We start from the raw sequence: 20,974 nt of genomic DNA on the forward strand, positions 1-20,974 counted from the left end.
GCAAGGGTGAAGGTACCGGGGGGGCTGGTGGAGGCCCGGCCTCCCCGGTCTAGATTTGTGGCCCTTGATTATTAACTCTTGGCCCCCTAGATATTATTATATATAGTATTGAAGACACATATGATACCACAAATAAAGCCTGTCATATTGGTTAGGTGATGATACTCCTTCCCAAGCAGCCTGGGTTTGATTCCCCTCACTCACTTGTTTTTTAGATAAAGCTTCTTATTCAATTTGGGCTTTGATTTTGATAATAAATCCCAAAGACTTAAGCTACAAATAAGCTTAATGACGGGAAATCTGCATCATACTTTAAGAATTGAGATTCTACTCTTAAGCAAATCAAACAAAACGGGTATTTTTAAAAATTCTTCTTCATTAATTTTTTTTAAATTATGTAATTTCATTTAATTAATAAATTTCTTATTGTTATTTACATGATTGTGATTAGTTGTTTACTTGGTTAATATGTTTATTTATTTAATAATTTTGGCTAATTTTTAATTTATTGAATGGACCATTAGATCAAATTTTAGGGTTATATGCTACTTAATTTAATAGTTGCTGTTTTTGTATTGATATAGGTTAAATCATGAAATCAAAAACACTAGATTTTTTGTACAAAAAAATTAATAATCAACAAGAAGAGGGTCCATTTCAAAGGCAAATTTGAATCACGAAAGTAATTCGAGTGATGATAATGAGCAAAATACAAATTTCGAGGGGCAAAAAAGATCTGGTACTTCAATTCCCGAAACTGATAACACTCAAAAAGTTCCAAGATTTGAAACTAACGATAAAAATACCTCATGTACTCTTGAGCGTGATCCCGGACTACGCAAACAAATTAGAGACTATCATCCCAATGAGCGTGAGCAAATAATAAGGAGGGAGTATCTGAGACTAAAAGCGTTTCAACCCATTCAAGATGATTATCCCTATTTAGGGCCAGAAAAACATCGTCGTTCATTTCAATCAACGTGGTTTAAACAATTTCCTTGATTAGAATATTCTCCATCAAGAGATGCGGCATTCTGTTTTCCATGCTTTCTTTTTACAAATATAGCAACCGGATGTTTTACCCATGATGGGTTTACTAATTGGAAAAAAGTGAATAGTGGAAAGCGTTGTTCCTTTTTGAATCATATGGGAAAAGGTCCGAATTCCCAACACAATAAGAATCAAAAGGCGTGTGATGACTTGTTGAATACAAATCAACATATTGAACCAGCACTTTTAGGGCAGACAGAAGAAGAGATTAAGAATAACAAGTTACGGTTAAAAAATTCAATTGATGCAGTTCGTTGGCTAGCATTGCAAAATTGTCCATTTAGAGGCCATGATGAGAGTGTAGACTCTAAGAATCAAGGAAACTTTCTTGAGCTAATAAAGTTTATAGCCTCATACAACAAAGACGTGAACAAAGTCGTTTTGCAAAATCCTCCAGGTACTCATTATAAATTGTTAGAGGATTTGTATTTTAATTCAATGCTCCCAAACATCATTTAACTAACACTACTATTTTTAGGGAATGCTTCATATACGTCGTCCACAATTCAAAAGGAGATTTTGCAAATTTTAGCAAAACAAGTGCAAGATAAAATAAGAAAGGAAATTGGAGAATCAAAATTTTGTGTCATCCTTGATGAATCTCAAGATAGGGCATTAAGAGAACAAATGGCAATTGTTTTAAGGTTTGTTGATCATGATGGAATTTTAAAAGAACGATTTTTTGATCTTGTTCATGTGGAAAACACTTCATCATTAACCTTGCAACAAGAATTATATAATGTTTTGTCTTATCATAACTTGAACCCAAAAAATATTCGTGGTCAAGGATATGACGGAGCTTCTAATATGAGAGGGAAATTTAATGGTTTGAAAGCTTTACTATTGAAAGATTCACCCTATGCATACTATGTTCATTGTTTTGCTCATCGGCTTCAATTTAGCTTTGGTTGGAGCTACACAAGAAGTGATTCCCATACAACAATTTTTCACTAAATTGGCAATTATAGTCAATATAGTTGATGCATCTTCCAAAAGACATGATGAGTTACAAGCTGCACCAAAAGCTGATTTAGCAAATAAGATTGCTAATGACGAGGTTCAAACTGGAAGAGGATTGAATCAAATAGGGAGCTTGCAGTGTGCTGCTGACTCGATGAACATCTCATTTGAATTCAATCAGCAGTTTAGTAAGGACATTTTCTTCTACAGGTAGTTTTCTTCTATCCATTATTAAAGAAGGAAATTCTGAACAACGTGCCAATGCTGATGCTGCTTATGATACATTGATGTCCTTTGAGTTCATTTTTATTTTACACTTGATGAGGAAACTTTTAAGGGTGACTGCTAACTTATGCCAAGCTCTACAATGGCGTGGTCAAGATATAGTGAATGCTATGAGTCTTGTTTCTACAACAAAAGACTTGATACAAAATTTTAGATTGACTGGTTGGGATGATTTGTTTGAAAAGGTTAAGTCTTTTTGTGAGAAGAATAATGTTGATATTCCAGATATGACTACTCTTTACACAGCCGGTAAAGGTCGTTCTCGTCAGGGTGGAAAAATAACAATGGAGCATCATTATCAAGTTGATTTATTTATTGCAGCTTCAGATTCACAACTGCAAGAAATTAATAATAGGTTTGATGAACAAATGATTGTCTTCTTATATTGAGTGCAACATTGGATCCTAAAGACTCTTTTAAGTCTTTTGATGTTCATTAAATATGCCACTTGGTGCAAAAGCATTACCCTGAAGACTTCTTTGAACACGAAAAATATCAACTTGAACAAGAAAAATATTTATATTTGTGTAAATATGCAATTCGATAAGTTATACACCTTATCACATCTGTGCCAAGAGTTAACTACAACAGGGAAATCGTCTACGTATCCTCTTGTTGATTGATTGATTCGTCTTGTGCTAACTCTTCCTGTCTCTATAGGAACTTGTGAGCGTGCCTTTTCTGCAATAAATATCGTCAAAACTCAACTAAGGAGTAAAATGGAGGATGATTTTCTTAGAGATGTTTTGGTTGTACACATAGAAAAATAGATTGTTGTAGATTTTAGTGTTGAATCTTTGATTGATGATTTTGCTACCATGAAAAATCGTAGAGTACGATTCAACTAATGTTTTTTGTAACAATAAAATACTAGTACATTTTAATTTTTTTCAATCAATCCCTTGTTTAACAAGTCCGGCCCCCAGGACTTGAAAATCCTGGCTTCCCCTCTGACAACTAGTAAGTACGCCATGAACTTCCCATTCGGGAACACACTTGCGAAATAATTCATCTTCACACTCACGAAACAAAAAAAGGATCATCCCAAAAATAATGTTTAACACCAGAAAAGAATTTCTTTTTCAATTGGTAGGACAAATCAGGAGGTAGAGTACCACCCACTAAATAATTAGAAAAATCAGCATACCAGGGGTGCTGCTCTACAACTGCATACAGGTTGTCGTCAGGGAAAGAATCATCTATAGGAAGAGAATCCTTACCCTCATCATACCTGATCCGTGACAAGTGGTCTGCCATTACGTTCTCTGCACCCTTTTTGTCCTTTATTTCAATGTTGAAATCGTGGAGCAAGAGAACCCAACGGAGTAGCCTAGGCTTTGATTCCGCCTTGGCTATGAAGTACTTCAGAGTTACATGGTCAGTAAAAAAAATAACTTTAGAACCAACAAGATATGATCTAAATTTTTCTAAAGCATAAATAATAGCAAGAAACTCCTTCTCCGTAGTGGCATAGTTGACTTGGGCTTCATCCAAAGTTTTACTTGCATAATAAATAGCATGTAAAACTTTGTTCTTTCTCTGTCCAAGCACGACTCCTAAAGTAAAGTCACTTGCATCACATATGAATTCTAAAGGAAGATTCCAATCGGGTGCACATATAATGGGGGCCTATATCAAAGCCTGCTTAATCCTGTTAAAAGCCTCAAGACACTCGTCAGTAAAAACAAAAGGGGCATCCTTGTGTAAAAGCTGATCTAGTGGTTTAGCAATTTTAGAAAAATCCTTGATAAAAGTTTAGAGAAATCTAGAGAGAGAAAATCTAAGTAGAGAGAGAATAATAGTAAGAGTGTGTAAAAGAAGGTCTTAAACTTGCTTAATAAAATTACATGTATACTAAGTAAGAAATCCTAAGCTGAACTAACTTAATCCAGAGCCTTAATCTTCCTCGGAAACACGCGCCCGGTCGGGCGCCACACCGCCCGGCCGGGCCTGCCTTTTCTTGCTGGGTTCCCTTCTCGCACCCAGTCGGGCGCGCCTCCGGGCGCATACGCTGCTATGCGTTGTCTCACCCCGCCCGGCCGGGCGCGCCTTCAGGCGACGCATCATGGCCCGGGCGGATCACCTTGGGCACTCCATTGGACTTCAATAGGGCCCCGAATCTTCGGCCCAATCGGATTTCCTCTTCGGGTATTTAACACTTGGTCCAAAATGCCTCGGAATCTCAAGTACCGAGCCCTTAATCACCGGTTCGAAAAATCTAGCCGGCCTTGGGTTTCAAAGGGAGGTCGTGCTCCTCCAATGCTCGTAGTCACTCCATGAAAATCCGGGAAAATGCTCCAAAACTGCAATTTCATTCAAAACTCAACCAAAACTACGGAAACACTAGAAAACACCAATTAGTAATAAAAATGGCTCGAAAGAGCCAAAAACACTACTAATTATGACCAAGCGACGGGGTTAATCACTATATAAAATAGACATATCAGACACCGACATCTGTGGGACACACGACGACACGTCTTGGACCGTATCCTACTATGACATAGGTTGTTCAACTTTTTTTAATGAGAAATTTTATGTAGAGTAAGATAAATAAGAAAATTGTCAAATAATATGAGTTCCTTCATATATGATCTAATGAGAGGACGGAATGACAAAAATGTGGTCAAATTCTTTTTTTAAAGTATATATTATGAATTTTAACATCTCGTACTCGTGTCCCTTATTTTGAGATAGATGTTATTCCGTATCCATTTCGTACCCGTATCCGTATCAGTACCCGTTTTTGTGGGGTACATGATGCATTTGAAAATTTTCAGGGGTACACGATGCATTTTTTAATTGCATGTATCTATACTATATACTAAAGTAATCACCGGAGGCCAAAGGGGACACTTGGCATAATTTTGTGAAAAATTTTCCCTCCAAAAAGCTTTATTTTAAAAAAAAAATTCTATTAAAAAAAACAATAGTAAAAAAAAATATACTCTTTTAATAAATTTTATTTATAAACATCAACAAATTTAAATTTCAAAAAAAAAAAATGTATTACATAAGTCATTTAAGTTCAATTAACTCTATTTCAATTGAATACTAGATATAAGCCCGTAAGATGCACATTTCTAGTAAATTATTTTATTAAATACAGTATAAGATTTTGTATATTTATGAAGATCATTCATGAATTAAAAAATTTGAATAAAATATTCCTAATATCATAAGATAATTTTTTTAATTTTAACACTATATTTCGTTATTTTAATTATTTGCGTGGCGCTTGAATTTAAAATCACAATCTTTATTCATTAATTTTGCTTAGGTGACAATTTAAATTTTTATATTAAAAAATAAATGACAAAATATTTTTTATTGGTTCAATTAAGTTCTTTGCTTATGCATTTTTTTTATGTACTCGTTTTGTTTCAAATTGTTAGTCTCATTTAAAATCTTATAATTATTCAAAATTAGGTGGAATTTTCTAAATTTCTCTCTATCATAGTCATATGAGATTTACTTTTATTCGTCTCAATGAGTATATTATTAATATGTAATCTTTATAATATTTGCTAGGGAGAGATTAAAGATAGTTGCGATCAAAGATTTGAATCCATATATGTAAAAAGATAATTATTAGTTTATTAAAAAGTTTAAATTTTAATTATTTACTATTCGCTGTTTTTACATATGTGGCAAAATTCTTAAATCTTATTCGTCACATTTTCGTAGGGGGAGAGTGAATTTTTTAATTCTAAATTAAATTATTAATCTAATTTTTCATATGTCAAAATAATACATTTTCTTACGTGGCGCTCCGAATGCTCTCTTAAAATGTCTACTTTATTTATATATATTAGATTATTAATAATAAATCATACTTTATATATTCGTGCATTGCACGGAGCTAAAACTAGTTCTATTAACTATTACTGAAACTATAGATGCTTACATCACCACTAAGTTTCCTGCCTAACTGCAATGATGATGTCATTTTTTTTTTTTTAAATTTTTTTATTTTTTTGTAGAGCTACCATATTTGACATTTTTTCAATTTAATTATTAGAAGGTTCTACATTACAACTAAAACCTATCAATTTATCGTAGGAAATTGAAATAGTTTTAAATAACACACTAATAAATGACCTTCTACATTGAACTATATATGAATTAGACGACGTTGAACACATACTGTATCATAATTTTGATGAAAATAAAAAATTTTAAAATTACAAAATATGTGTAATTCTTATTGATATTCATGTATAAGAACGATAGGTTTTATATAGGGGTGTTAATCGGGGTTGCGGTTCGGTTTTGGATTTGGTTTATCGGTATTCGGTTTACAACACCAAATAAAAATCGAAAAAGCCGGCTATCGGACTCGAACCGGGTCAGTTTTTAACGGGTTGGATTGTTATCGGGTCAGTTCGGATTGGTTTTAAATAATTTCGGGTCAGTTCGGTTAGGTTTATTTTTATTACAGTTTTTTTTTCGGGTTGGATTCTAATCGGGTCGGGTTATAATTGGTTCGGGTAATAATCGGTTCGGGATAAAGTTGGTCAGTTTAAAAACGGTATTTGTCAGTTTAAAGCGGGTTTTGGGTCAAAACCTATCAAGTCCTAATCGGGTCGGGTTGTAATCGGTTCAGGTTATAATTGGCTCGAGACGAACTTAGTCGATTTGACAACTGATTTTGCTAGTTTTAAATGGGTTACGTTAACGTATATATCCTAGTATATGCTCAACATTCAATAATTAGTTATTCCAGTAAATCATACGGAGTATTAATTAGTTGTTTAGCTTTAATTAAGTCCCTTTTTTGTATAAAGATTTTCAAGATCAAATAATAATAACAAATCTAGAGTTAGCTTTTGATTCAGATTTTTTTGATACAATATAGTGTTCAGCTTTTAAGTTACAGGTTGTAAACGATTTGGGTTTATCGGGATTTTGTCAGGTTTAATCGGTTTCGGTTTAAAATGGGTCGAGTTGCTATCGGGTTCTGAAGTACTCGGTTCGGGTTGTTCTCGGTTTTGGGTTGTATTAGTTTGGCTTGATAACGGGTACGATTCATTAACGGTTCTCATACATTTGGATCGGTTCAGTCGGGTCGGTTTACGATTTTTAAATAATAGGTTCATAGCAATTCGGTTCCTTTTCGGAACAGTTCGAAATGGTTCGGATTCACCAGTTTGTGTCGTTTTTGACAGCTCTAGTGTTATATAAACACGGGTTCTAACCTAGTATATGCATTATAACAAATCTAACAAAACGTTCTTCACTTTTTTTTTTTTTTTTTTGGTAATGTGAAAGTGAAACTTTGTAAGCTTTGGAAAAGTTACACTTCCATGTATGCCAGTTTTACCGAATTTAAATTTAGTTTTTGAAGAAAAGAAAATAGAAAATAAAAAACATATTTTCAATCAAATAAACTAGATCAAAAGATCAAAAAAATAAAAAATAAAAAATAAAAAACAGACATATTGCTTCAAAGTGCATGCGCGCACGTTCATATTCAACAGCCTGTTGGCTTGAAACTCCAACAGGAAGAAGGAAATCAAGAGGAAACAGCCTTCTGCCGACCAGCAGTTTCTGTTACCTCTTGATTTCTTCCTTCGATTTCGCCACTTCCACAACACCTCATATCCTATCAACAATTCCAATACGCAAACAAATCAACAACAAACGAAAATCAAAAACTCAATATCACCAATCATATTATCATATTCGATCACCCGGTGACTCGAACCAGCTAGATAGTCTTCACAATAATGAAGCAGCTATGGAAGAGAGCATCAGGTATAATAAAGGATCGAAACAGCATTATAATGGCAAGCCTATCGAGGAAGACGAGGCACAGACATCCTGATCTAGAGGCAGCATTGATCAGAGCAACAAGTCATGATGATTCTTGTGTGGATTACAAGAATGCCCAGAGGGTGTTCATGTGGGTCAGGACCTCACCATCTCATTTGATCATTTTGCTGTGGGCTTTAACACGCCGGTTGGAACGTACACATGACTGGATTGTGGCTCTTAAGTCTCTGATCCTCCTCCATGGAGTCCTCTGCACCAAGGCTCCTGGCACACGGAAGATTGGGCGGCTACCCTTTGATCTGTCGGGGTTTCAGGATAGGTATATTCGTGATGGACCTCTTCGTGGGGCTTGCAGTTCATTTGTTCAGGCCTACTTCTTGTTCTCAGACCTTAAGTCTGTCACGCAGTCAGCAGAGTTGCAGGATGAGATGGCGCTCCCAGTGATTGTAGAGGAGAAAGATGGAATAAGGATGCAACTGGAAAGGGTGAAGCGGTGGCAGGATCTGCTTGAAGCAGTACTACATGTCAGGCCATATGGGGGCATCAGGATGACAGATGAAGTGGTGGTCCTCGAGGCTATGGATTGTATGGTTATTGAGGTTTTTGAATTGTATAGTAAGATTTGTGATGGAATTGCCAAGGCTCTAGTGAAAATCTACTCTAATCGGATGGGAAAAGTGGAAGCTTCAATGGCCCTGGATGTAGTACATAGAGCCAACAAACAAGGAGAAGACTTGTCTGATTATTTTGAGTTTTGCCAAATAATTGGGGTGCTTCATGCAACTGAATGTCCACAAATCCAGCAAATCCTAGAGGACGACTTATTAGAACTTGAGAAAATTATTAATGGAAATGGGGTCTCGCCTTCAGCAGCAATAGCTGATCACGAAGAAAAAGGCGCTTATAATAAGAAGAATCCTGGTACAGGTACAGGAACAATAGTGTTAGTTAGTGAGAGAAAAGATATTGATCAAATGGAAAGAGATAAGCCATCCTTGAAGACAGTAATTACAGATAAATGGGAGGTATTTGACGAAGATATCAGCCAAGCTAAGAATGGAGGTGGAGCATTGATGGATCCGTTTGCTGCTTCTTCTAATGTCCAACAGGCAACTCAGTCCAACCCCTTTATTGATTATGAAGGTAAACCTTCCCAATATGTACTTCGCTTGTTGTAGACTTCTAGATGCTTGAAATCTCTTCTGGTTCCTGGTTATCTACCATATGACCGCCTTTTCCTTTTGGTTTGCCTGGCTAATAGGGTTTTCAAATAGTGAAGGCTCTGTTGGTATTTCATAACATTCTGTAAATCACTCACAATCATATACTTTTTGAGGATACAAATTTGTTAGCAAAATCATTCACAATTGTATACCTATAAATCAATCACAATTAGATATACACTCTGTAAATCACAAATTCATCTAGAACATTTGATCTTTCAATGTGCAAATCTAGCAACTACTTGTACTAGTTCAAATAGAGAAACCAGCTCTATAGACACTGGCTTAGTGCAGCCAATAAGAAAGTATAAATATCATATAGTAGTATATCAGTCATCAGTTGATACTATGCATTAGTAGAGGTGTGAATGTGTGATGCGTAAAGAATTAAGGAGATCCTTTGCATAGAGAAAAAAGTCAATTTTTCAATTGTTGATTTCATAAAGAGTACCCTGTATCGCAATATAGCATTAATTTTTTTTTTTATAAAAAAAATAAATAAATAAGGTTTTTATTATTTTGAGTGTTACTGCTCAGCTCAGATTCAAGAGCTGTGTTCCCATATATGTCTTAATAGCCAATGAAACATAGTGCTTGTATATCATCTTTACAATTCAAAAACTGGGTTTCATTCTTTACAAGCCAAGAGTTCATTCTTTTTCAATGAGCAGAGGGAAGTGTTCTTTGATGTTCCTCTTCTCATTGGATTTCACGAGGCCTTGCCATGAACAACACACAGTAAGAAAGTTTACTCACCAAGTAAGTTTGAAATAAGTGTACAGCTCACTTGCCAAAAGTACAAAAGTGTGGGTCTGGCTTCAGCATCAGCAAAAGATTTTCTTGAAGCAACACAAAGTAAAACTTGAACAAAAGTAAATACACATGCATGTGTTCAGAAAATGTTAGTATAATTCTGAGCACAAAGTATAGTATAGAACTATAGAACAAATCAACTATATAATGTGAGTTAGATGTGTTCAGTATGAAGCAGGAAAGGTGGCAAGATATAGATGTCAGAGATAAAAATTTTAACTGTTGCAATTCAAAATGCATGGATATCTCAATTCAAGTTCAAGGTTGCTTAGTATCTTACACATCTTGTCCATGTATGGGTGTGAAAAATCTCCTGAAACAAAACTTATCGATTCATTTTTTAACTCAATCCAACTACATCCAGGTGTCTTCTTTACTCCTTGATCAGCCATAATCTTCCTTACCGTCTCAGCTTTTTTCCACTGCCCACTAGCACAATACAAATTTGACATCAAAACATAACTCATCTCATCAAGAGGCTCTGTGATAATCAAATCGTCCCCAACTTCTTTTGCTAACGGTATGTCTAAGTTTATGGAACATGCTCTTAGCATTGTTTCAGATGACTTTCCCTTGAAAGCTTTTACTCCCTTAACTAATGATCTGGCTTCTGTTAAATATCCACCACGCCCAAGCAAATCCAATATACATGCTACATGATGCATTTCATGAGATAGGCCATAAACTGACGACATAGAATCCATAAAAAATTGAGCATCCTCAACAAGACCAGCGTGGCTGCAAGTCATTAGTAAACCAATGAATGTCACAACATCTGGTCTATACCCTTGTGCCAACATTTCTTCATAAAGCTGCAGGGCTTGGCTGGCCCGTCCATGCAACCCATATGCAAATAACATTGTGTTCCATGACACTAAATCTTTGCTGACAACATCACCAAATGCTCTGCTTGCTCCTAGTAAGTCTCCACATTTAGCATACATATTAACCAAACCATTCCCCACATATACAGAGGCACGGAAACCATGCCGTATCAAGCATCCATGTATCATCAAACCATGCCCAAGTAAAGCCAAACCAGAACATGCAAGGAAGAATGCACCAAACGCTAACTCGTCAGGTTTAACAGAATCTCTCATCATATGAACAAACAGCCAAATAGCTTCTGATTCCTGTCCATTTCTTGCATATCCAGCAACCATCGATGTCCAGGAAACAACATTCTTTTCTGGCATTTGCTGAAATAGAAGCCATGCTTCATGGGTATTCCCCATTTTCATATGAGCATCAATGACAGAATTCCAGGAAACCTGATTCCAGCAGTCCATGGACTGAAGGGCCTTGCTAACATCATCTCGAGATTCTGACTCAGTATAAAAGGTCAAAATTGAGTTTTGCACTTCAACAGAAGTATACCACCCGCTTTTAGTCACAAAAGCATGGATCATGCGTCCAAACTTGGTTTCCTCCCTTCCAACACACGAGTTTACGAGGGCACTCAAAGTCCATTGATCAGGGCAGCCGCCATTTTCTCTCATTTGTCTAAACAAGTTCAAACACGACTCGCAGTCTCCCTGCCTGGCATGACCTGCAATCATTATGTTCCAAGATATTTCAACCCTTCCCGGCATACAACTGAATACTTCTGCAGCAACACCTAAAAGACCAGCATTTGTATAGGAAAACAGAAGTGAGCACCATGATACTACGTTCCGCAGTTGCATCTCCTGGAACACTTTCTCAGAACTGTAAGGAACCATACACTTGCCATACATATCAATAAGAGAATTGCCAACAGGAAGTGAATTCTGACACCCAGAAATAACTACTAAACCATGAATTGCAGAACCATATTTCACATCTCCTGCACCAGAACAAGCACTTAGTGTAGCAGTAAATGTGAAATGATCAGGCTTTGTATTAGCAATTCTCATCTTCCGAAATAGCGAAAACACTTCTGGGTAAGTACCCAGATGAGAATAAGATGTGAGCATCGCATTCCAAGCAACTGTATCTCTAATAGGCATTTCGTCGAACATCTTGCGAGCAGACACTATTTGTCCTGCTCTTACAGCTGCCACAATTATTGATGTGGTTTTGAACAAATTTGAAGACATATCATGTTTTGAAGCTTAGATAAATTCAAAGAATCAAACCCAAATTCTTCACTTTTTTCTGAAATTGGTGGAATCAGTTTTGTCCATTGATGGTGTGGCACACCAGCTAACTTTGACAAATTTCAATTGATTTGCACGCCAAAACTTCTAAAAAATGGAGTAATTTAATACTTCCTCCGTTTTTAAATAATGTTTTGAATATTATCCCCCCTTCATATTATGGGCGTGTTTGGCAAAATGTAGCTATAGAGGTACCTGTGTCTGTTAGCTGTATGTGTAGTTGTTAGCTAATTAAGTATGAGTGTTTGGTAAATTAGCTGTTAGCTGTAAAATTCTAAAAAAAAAAATAGAAGAAAAATTCAACAACTACCTAGCTTTTCACAAAAGTTAATAATATTAACTTTTCACAAAAGTTAATAATATTGACTTTTCACAAAAGCTACTTCAGCCACTAAACTCTACTTCTACCACTACACTCATAATTTTTTCTAAGTTAACCAACCACTAAAAGATACCTAAAAGCTACTTATAAGCTAGTGCCGAACACGCCCATATGTACAACTACTGTTTGACCCGGGCTTCTTAGATACTTTAAAAGTCGTGTTAACTTTTATAATGTGGATAAATTAGAATACAATGACAGAAATAACTTATAATGCATTTATATTGTTTTTATTCTACATTCTAATACTTATATTTATACATTTTTTTGAATGGTACTTATATTTACATAAATATGAATTAATAAAACATTAATTTATTTCTTTTTTGAAAACAACATTGATTTATTTTTAGTTAAGATGGTAATACATGTTTTCATTCAATGAAGTTTTAAATTCGAATCTCTTTGTAAGCATTTTTAATTTAGGTATGACATGATGTTAAACGTCGTTAATTGATGATGTGGCGTAGTATTAGTGTAAGAAATGATACACGTGACCCATACAAAAATTTAGAAAAGCCTTTTAATATTGAAAAAATTGTCAAAAATAAGTCAATGTTATAGCTATTCGCCAAAAACAAGTCAAACTTTTAATTATTTCTAAACAATAGACCTTTGGGGGGTTATCTACTTCAAACAAGATATTCTACCCATAACCTATAGAACCGGTTAACTTTTTTTTCTTTTGAAAAAATTGTAAATAATAATCCCAACTTTGCTTCATTTTCTTTTAATAATCCCAACTTTGGATTATTCTAGAATAATCCTAACTTTGGGAGGTGTTTTCTTTCTTCAATCCCAATGTTGGTTAACAAAAATTTAAAACAAAATAAAAAATAATCACCCAACAAAACCCACGTTTAACCAATCAGCCACCCAAACTTTGACGTCGGCCGACTGCCCCCACCCCTCTTTGCCCCCGCACCGCTAATCCCCCTCCCTCTACCCTAGTTTCCCCTCCCCCCGCGTTAGTGATGCAACCCACCCCTCACCGCCCTCCTTCCCTCCTTTTCCAACTTTCCTCCATCATTGAAGATAATGCTCTTAATTTCAGCTTACTTTTGCAGCAAATTAACAAATACTAAATAATCTACAAGTATAACAAGCGGACATCAAAATCACATAAAATGCAACACATTGACACACAAATTCACGAAAATATTAACCGCAAATAAAGAAACAACAAAACTCATAAAAAATTAAAACCCACAAAGATAAGACATAATAAATCTAAAAAGCAGATAATTTAATATAGGAAAATTTCACACCAATAATCCAACCTTTCACTCATTCTCCCAAAATAATCCAACCTTTCGATTAACCTTGAATTAATAATCCTAAGTTTACCTATTATTCTCTCTTAGCAACCCTAGCAGGTCACCTTACCCTTTATAACCGGTCACCATCCATGTGGCACCTCTTAATTGGCCAATTTTTTTATTTAAAAAAAATTAATTGAAAATAAAAAGAAAAAAAAACAACAAAAACAAAAACAAAAATTCTTTCTCCTTTCCCTTTTCTGCTATTTTCTCTCTCCTCTCCCTTCCTCCATTATCACCACCATCTACGAACTATGTTACCACCACCTACAACCAACTCAACACCACCAACATCACCACTCAACACAACATCCATCCACTACCAAGTACCAACCCACAATTCAACCGCAAACGACGCCCACAACATCAACAACCACCCACAACATCAACAATGCACGACCACAACCCAATTCAGCCCCAAATTAGAGAAGAGAAGGACAATGGTGCGGTTGGGCTTCGGTTTTTGGGTAGGTGGGGTTGGGGTTTCGAGTTTTGGGTGGGACATGGTTTAATGGTTTTGGGTTGGGGTTTCGGGTTTTGGGTGGGACAGGGTTGGTTGTTCGAGTGTGGGTAGGAGTGGAGGAAAGGTTTCGGGTCTAGGTTTGGTTGTGGTGGGGTATATGGTGGCGGAGGTTGTGGAGGCTGAGTTGCAGGCTAATCGCAAAGGGCCTTGCAGTGGAGGCGAGGAAAGGGAGTGGTGCGTCATTGGTGGCCGGTGGTGGGTGCGGCGGCAAACCAGGGAGGGAGGTTGTTGGGTGGTGGTGGTGTTTAAACTTTAAAGGATGTTGGGTTAGGGCTCTCATGATGGTTCAATCCATCCTCTATTGATGTCAGGTCTTGGAATTAAGGAGGAAGAAGGAGGAAAGAATAGGAGGAAAAGAAAAAGGAAAAAAAATTTTTAAAAAAATCTAATATTGACTTATTCAGCCGATTGCAGGTAAAATAGGTTTGCTCTGAGAGAATAATAGGTAACTTAGGATTATTCAAGGTTAATCTAAAGGTTGGATAATTTTGGGAGAACCAGCGAAAGGTTGGATTATTCTTGTGAAATTTTCCTTTAATATAATAGAAATTGAGAAAAGTTGGAAAAGGGTTCTTGTGAGCAACAGGTTGAAGCGAGAGTTTGAATGGAGCATAAATGGGGGGTTTTAATGGTGGTGAGAAATGGAGATTGAGAAATTTGAATGCCATTTATTTGGGTGCGGCAATTTGGGGAGGGGTTTGCTTGGTAGTTGGGTGGTGGTTTTCGAGAGAGGGTAATCGGCAACGCCAGGAGTGGGGGATGGGCGCTGGGCCGGCGAGGGATGGGCGGCGGGCTGGGCAGTGGGGGTGGGAAGGTGGGCCGGTGACAGAATGCCTTGAGGAGGGCTGATGTTTTTCGGGTTTTTGTTTATTTTGGGACCAATTAGGGATTTGACACGTGTCAAGTAACCTGATATAATAGGTCAATAACTTTTGTTGACCGGTTTGATATTGAAGAAAGAAAACACCCCCCCCCCCCAAAGTTGGGATTATTCCAGAATAATCCAAAGTTGGGATTGTTAAAAGAAAATGGAGTAAATTTGGGATTATTATTTACAATTTTTCCTTTATTTTTGGATAAACTGGTTTAATAGTTTAATTAACTCCTACTTAAATGCTAATAACTCTTCTTTTTTTTTTTTTTTGAGGGAAGCTAATAACTCTTATTTAGTACTTAATTATATAATTTTTTTTTTTTGAAAAAAAGAAAATAAAAACCTACCACCACCCATAATCCCGCAGCCCCCAGCCTAGCCTCACCAGTCACCACCACCCTCTCCCCACCCCAACGGCCGCCCAGATCAAATTTCTCCCCCACGTTGGCCGACCGACCAACCCAGCCCCACCCTTGACTTTCTCTTACCCCGACACCTACACACCACACTTCCTACTTCCTGAATCAACCATATCCCCTTCCCCCTCACCGGAACGAACCGAACCAACCCTCCCCTTCCGCCACCGCAACCCGGCGCCCATAACCTAAAACTCCCAACCCTAACCACCCTAAACCCAAACCCGAAACCCAAACCACTCCCAATTCGTTAAGGTTTGGGTTTCGGGTTTGGATTTTGAGTGGTTTAGATGGGGTCACAGATAGGCTGAGTTGGTCGGCTGAGTGGTGTGAATTGGAGCTGAGTGATTGCCTGGTTGCACGAACTGGTGGCGAGAGGTGGAAATGGCTGGTGGTGTGAATTGGTGTCGTGAGGGAGGAGGAAGGGCAGCAGCGTTTGGTGGTTTATTGGGGCTGCTATTTGGGTGTTGTTGTTGGCAATGTTTGAGTGAGGGAAAAAATGGAGTGAGGGAGTAGGGGAGTGTACGATGGCAGTTGATGGTGGAGCGTTGCAACAATGAGGGTGGCTAGTAAGAGCTGCGGTTGTTTTGGTTGGTGTGAGCATGGAACAGGTGGGATTGAATAGAGTTAATGTTGGCTATGAGGGGGTGGCTAGTGGAGGAGATTGGATTGATTTTTTTTTAAAAAAAAAAAAAACATAAAAAAAAATTAATAATAATAATAGTTTTTAACGTGGCACATCATGTGGTAGGGATAATTTACGTGCTCAGCACCTTATGGATTGCTTGAGTGGTGCTGATGTGGCTGAATCAGATAAGTTATTTGACTCTATTTTTGGGGTGGTTAATCTTTTTCTAGCTGAAAAATGTCCTACAAAACTTGGAGAGTATATTGTTAATGCTCCTCTTACACCACTTGTCAAGCCCCGTGGTGGTATTCGTCCTATTGTTATGGGTACTGCTGTTTGACAGCGTCTGTTGAAGGTGGGTGTTATTATGGTTGGCCAATCTTTGGGAGGTTACTTTGATGGTCTTCAATTTGGCGTTGGGGATTCTTCAGGTGGTGAGGCAATTCTTCAAGCTGTGAATATGTTTATTGAGGATTGTGGTTCTGATATCGGTCTTTTTATGTTGTTGGTGGATTTTCAAAATGCCTTCAATCTAGTTGATCGTACGGTCATGTTGCGTGAAGTTCGACGTTAGTGTCTAGGCATTTCGCGATGGGTTGAATTCTGCTATTCTAATCTAGTCAGATTCTATTGTGGGGACCATTCCTTATGGTCATCTCAGGGAGTACTTTGGTTTGTAAAATCAGAGATGCTTTTGACTTATGTCTTCAGGTGTGGTATTTGGATGACGACACTATTATTAGTGATACTTTGGTGGTGGGGAGGTTTTGCAGTTGATTATAGAGGAAGGGCCTCGTTTTGAGTTACATCTCAATGTGGAAAAAACTGAAGTTTTCTTGTCTGCAGAAGACCCTTGAAGCAGGCTTCTGGGTGTCTTTTCGCATAATATTGCTCGACCTTTACATGGTGTTGAGTTGCTTGGTGATCACGCTAGTTCCGATCCCAGTTTTGGAGGTGCGCTTGTGATGCAGAGGGTGACCAAGACCATTGCGCTAATGGATAATGTTGCTAAGCTCAATAATCCCAGTGTGAGCTGTTTTTGCTTAGGGCATGAACCGAAGTTTCAAAACTCTACTTTGCTTTGCGTACTTGTCCTCCTATTACTTTTGAGGTGGCTCAGCGCACTTTCGACGAGGCTCTTCGATCTTTCTTGAAGCGTATCGTTACTGCTTTGGGGCCTAGGTTTGGCGAATGGCAGTGGCGACTTGTCACCTTACCTTTCACGTTTGGCGGATTTGGTGTTTATTCTACAAGTGATGTTCGTCATTATACTTTTCTTGCCTCTCGATTACAGTCTGCTGGGTTACAGACAAAGCTACTGCGGCATGCTGACATTATTGGCCTTGGTCGAGCCTTTGCGGATGCGTTGAGTCTATTTAATGGAACGGTTGAGTCTGATATTTTGAGTAATCCTAGTGAGGTCGCTGCCCTTAAACTCATGAAGAAATTGGCAGATATATACTTCACAAAGGTTACCACTTATGCAGAATCCACCTTCTTTTTATCTCCTCGACAATCAGCATTGTGGAAATCGCAACAGGGAGATCACACTTCCGCTTGGCTTTGAGCAGTTCCTATTTCAGGGTTGGGTTATACGATGAACGCAAAGACTTACCGATGTATGTTATGCTACCGATTAAGTGTTCCATTGTTCTCTGTCTCGACGTCATGCTCTGCTTGTTTAAGGGTTTTCACAGGGGATATTTTTGGTGATCACGTGTTTTCATGTGTTGGTATGGTGGTTATTAAACATCGGCAAAATGTTGTTTGGGATACCCTTGTTGATGTTTGTTATCGATCAGGGATTTCACCGAGAAAAGAGGTTGACATTGGGTTGTTTGAAGGGAACGACGGGGCTCTCAGACCTGCAAATGTGTTACTTTATTCTTGGGGTCGTGGTTGTGATGTCTGTATTGATTTGATAGGGGTCTTCTCCTTTGACACAGTCTGGGCTATCTGATTTTGTTGTTGGACGGGTTGTGACTGATGCGGCTCATCGTAAGCGGGTCAAATATGAATCTAGTTGTGGAGCAATTGGATATGGATTCCTTCCCTTCTCCTTTTCTTCACTCGGGGAATTAGACAAGGAGGTTGTTGCGTTGCTGAAGCGGGTTCAGAAGTTCTCGACGACTCAGGACATTGAGGCTCGTGCTGCAGCTCATATTTTTACTAGGATAGGCTTTTCTATTGCTAGAGGAGTGGGGACTCAGATTGTATCTCAGCTTCCCACTAATTCATTGTAGGTTGTATGACTTTATCTTTTATTGAGATATAATAATAATAATAATAATAATAATAATAATAATAATAATAATAATAATAATAATAATAATAATAATAATAATAATAATAATAATAATAATAATAATAAACTTTTAATTTGTTCAAAAAAATTAAATAAATAAACTTTTAAAAAATTAAAAAATCAAATAAAATTGTCAAACAATTGAGATAATGACATACATGTGTCGCATATAACCTGCTAATTAGGTTACTAACCGATAATAACTTTTTTTAACGGATAACCCTCAAAGATTGTATTATTCAGAAATAATCAAAAGGCTAACTTGTTTTTAACGGACCGCTCAAATGTTGTATTATTTTTGACAATTTTTCCTTTAATATTTAGTTTAGATAGACATTTTTCCTTTAATATTTGTGAACTATAAAAAAAATCCAAAAGTTATATATAATAATTAACGAAAGTATTATCTCTCTCTATTATGTTTATGTGATTAGAAGTTTACTCAATTTGACGGTAAGAAATTAAATTTATCCTTTATGAAATTTTATAATTTTTTTTTTGAAAGGGATGAAATTTTTATATTGTTTCATATTAAAACTTTGGTTGTTAATTGTGTTTTTGAAAAATTAATGCAAATTATATTGATTGATTGACACATCAACGGAAAAAATATAATGTCAATGGTCAATAGTTTTTGAAATAATGAAGTTTGATTGATAAATGTTTAACTTATGGCATTTACTAATAAAGTATCCAAAGTTTTAAAAATTGTTTGGTTGCAATTTAATATCATCTATTTTATTTCTCCTTATATATTATTTTTTTAAAGGAAATTTTGTCAGATAACACCTTTTAAAACAGTTTTGTTGTAAAGAACCACCTAAAAATTTTTTTATTAATTGGTGAAAACACACCTAAAACCAGATAAGTTTGGTAAAAACACACCGAAGGGCGGCTTAAGGCCAGTTGACTCGGTTTTATGGCGTTGACTATCATGTGAGAGGCACGTGCGCCGAAACCCCTCCTAATTTTTTACCCCTTCTTTCACTCCAATTCAATTTTCTATCTCCTCTTCCCAATTAAACCTTTCTATCTCCCTTGTTCTTCCACCCAAACCTCCATTGCTCTCCTTTGAAGAAGCTGAACTCCAATTTCTGCAAAAATGCTCAATTGGCATAATTACGAGGCATGAAGTAGTTTTAATTAGGCTTATTCCATTAATTTTGTTGATTTTGCGAATAATCATAAGTTAGGGTTTTAAATTGGAATTAAGGTTTTTGATTTGGGGGTTAATTATTACCAGCAATGTTTTATAGGATGGAGGTAGCAATAATGGTGAGGGGTCAAAAGTGCTTTTGTGGTCTTCCATTAGAACCTCATGGACACATGAGAATCCAAGGAGCAGGTTCAAGGCTTGCAAATTCTACAACTTTGGCTTACCCTTTCATTTGGCCAAAAATAACTCACATGAATTAACCCACGAATTGAAGCACTCAATTTGTGCCTACCATGGCAAACTTTCTTCGCAGAGGTGTAATGGTGTGGTGAGGTGAGGAAGACATAGAGAGGTAATTGAGAGGAGAGAGAAAGTAATTGAGAGGAGAGAGAAAGTAATTGGAGGGAAAGAAAAGGTTAAAAAATTAAAATGGAGGGGGGGGGGGGGGGTAAACCGACGCACTTGCCTCTCACGTGGTAGTCAACGTCGTAAGACCAAACGACCTAAAATCACCCTCAGGTGCGTTTTAACAAAAGTTATCTGGTTTGAGCGTGTTTCCAAAATACACACACACACACACAACAAATATATATATATATATATATATATATATATATATATATATATATATATATATATATATATATATATATATATATATATAAGGTGTTTTTTCACAACAAAAATGTTTTAAAAGGTGTTATCTTACAAAATTCCCTTTTTTGAATAATAACTACTAAGTGGCCCGAGCGATACCCCGGGTTAGTTTATACCTGTTGATTTCGAGTATAATTCTTGCTATAAACATTTTTTAGTTGCCAAAGTCAATCATTACATAATGGAAATAAATAGTATAATAAAACATCAATTAACTTATCTAAGTTAACTATAATTTTGTTGGATAAAAAAGAAAAATTAATAAATGGCTAAGATGGTAAGATTTGTAACTTAAAACTTGTTGGTCTTGAGTTCAACAAATTGTCTCAACTCAATAGAGCTTAATGAAAATTGAGAGATTGAGGTAATTTTAGGGGGACACCACAACCTCCCCTCAACTTATGTATAGTAGATTCGATAGACGCCATGAATCAAGAATATATTGACAAAAACTGAATAACTAAAGAATA

General features: G+C 36.6%; 1 protein-coding gene and 2 pseudogenes across 1 annotated transcript; 2 read left to right on the forward strand and 1 right to left on the reverse strand.

Moving 5' to 3' along the window:
* The first annotated feature begins 1,146 nt into the window (after nt 1-1,146).
* On the forward strand, nt 1,147-2,684 carry LOC145607135 (uncharacterized). Its single transcript, XM_081662888.1, has 4 exons — nt 1,147-1,447; nt 1,529-1,876; nt 1,953-2,220; nt 2,348-2,684. The coding sequence occupies exons 1-4, from the start codon at nt 1,147-1,149 to the stop codon at nt 2,682-2,684; spliced, it is 1,254 nt and encodes a 417-aa protein (XP_081519014.1).
* A 5,340-nt stretch (nt 2,685-8,024) lies between these two features.
* Nucleotides 8,025-9,317, forward strand: LOC145609641 (putative clathrin assembly protein At1g25240 pseudogene; annotated as a pseudogene).
* A 1,004-nt stretch (nt 9,318-10,321) lies between these two features.
* Nucleotides 10,322-12,689, reverse strand: LOC145607136 (pentatricopeptide repeat-containing protein At2g36980, mitochondrial pseudogene; annotated as a pseudogene).
* Nucleotides 12,690-20,974: the final 8,285 nt, after the last annotated feature.

This window comes from Chenopodium album, chromosome 23, assembly GCF_948465745.1.
Source record: "Chenopodium album chromosome 23, dcCheAlbu1.1, whole genome shotgun sequence".
Classification (NCBI taxonomy): domain Eukaryota; kingdom Viridiplantae; phylum Streptophyta; class Magnoliopsida; order Caryophyllales; family Amaranthaceae; genus Chenopodium; species Chenopodium album.

Excerpts from the sequence above, each read along its gene's own strand:
- LOC145607135 (XM_081662888.1), top strand. The coding sequence starts at position 1,147 with ATGGGAAAAGGTCCGAATTCCCAACACAATAAGAATCAAAAGGCGTGT. Across the intron at positions 1,448-1,528 it reads CGTTTTGCAAAATCCTCCAG|GGAATGCTTCATATACGTCG; the intron begins GTACTCATTATA and ends TACTATTTTTAG. Across the intron at positions 2,221-2,347 it reads AAGGACATTTTCTTCTACAG|GGTGACTGCTAACTTATGCC; the intron begins GTAGTTTTCTTC and ends GAAACTTTTAAG.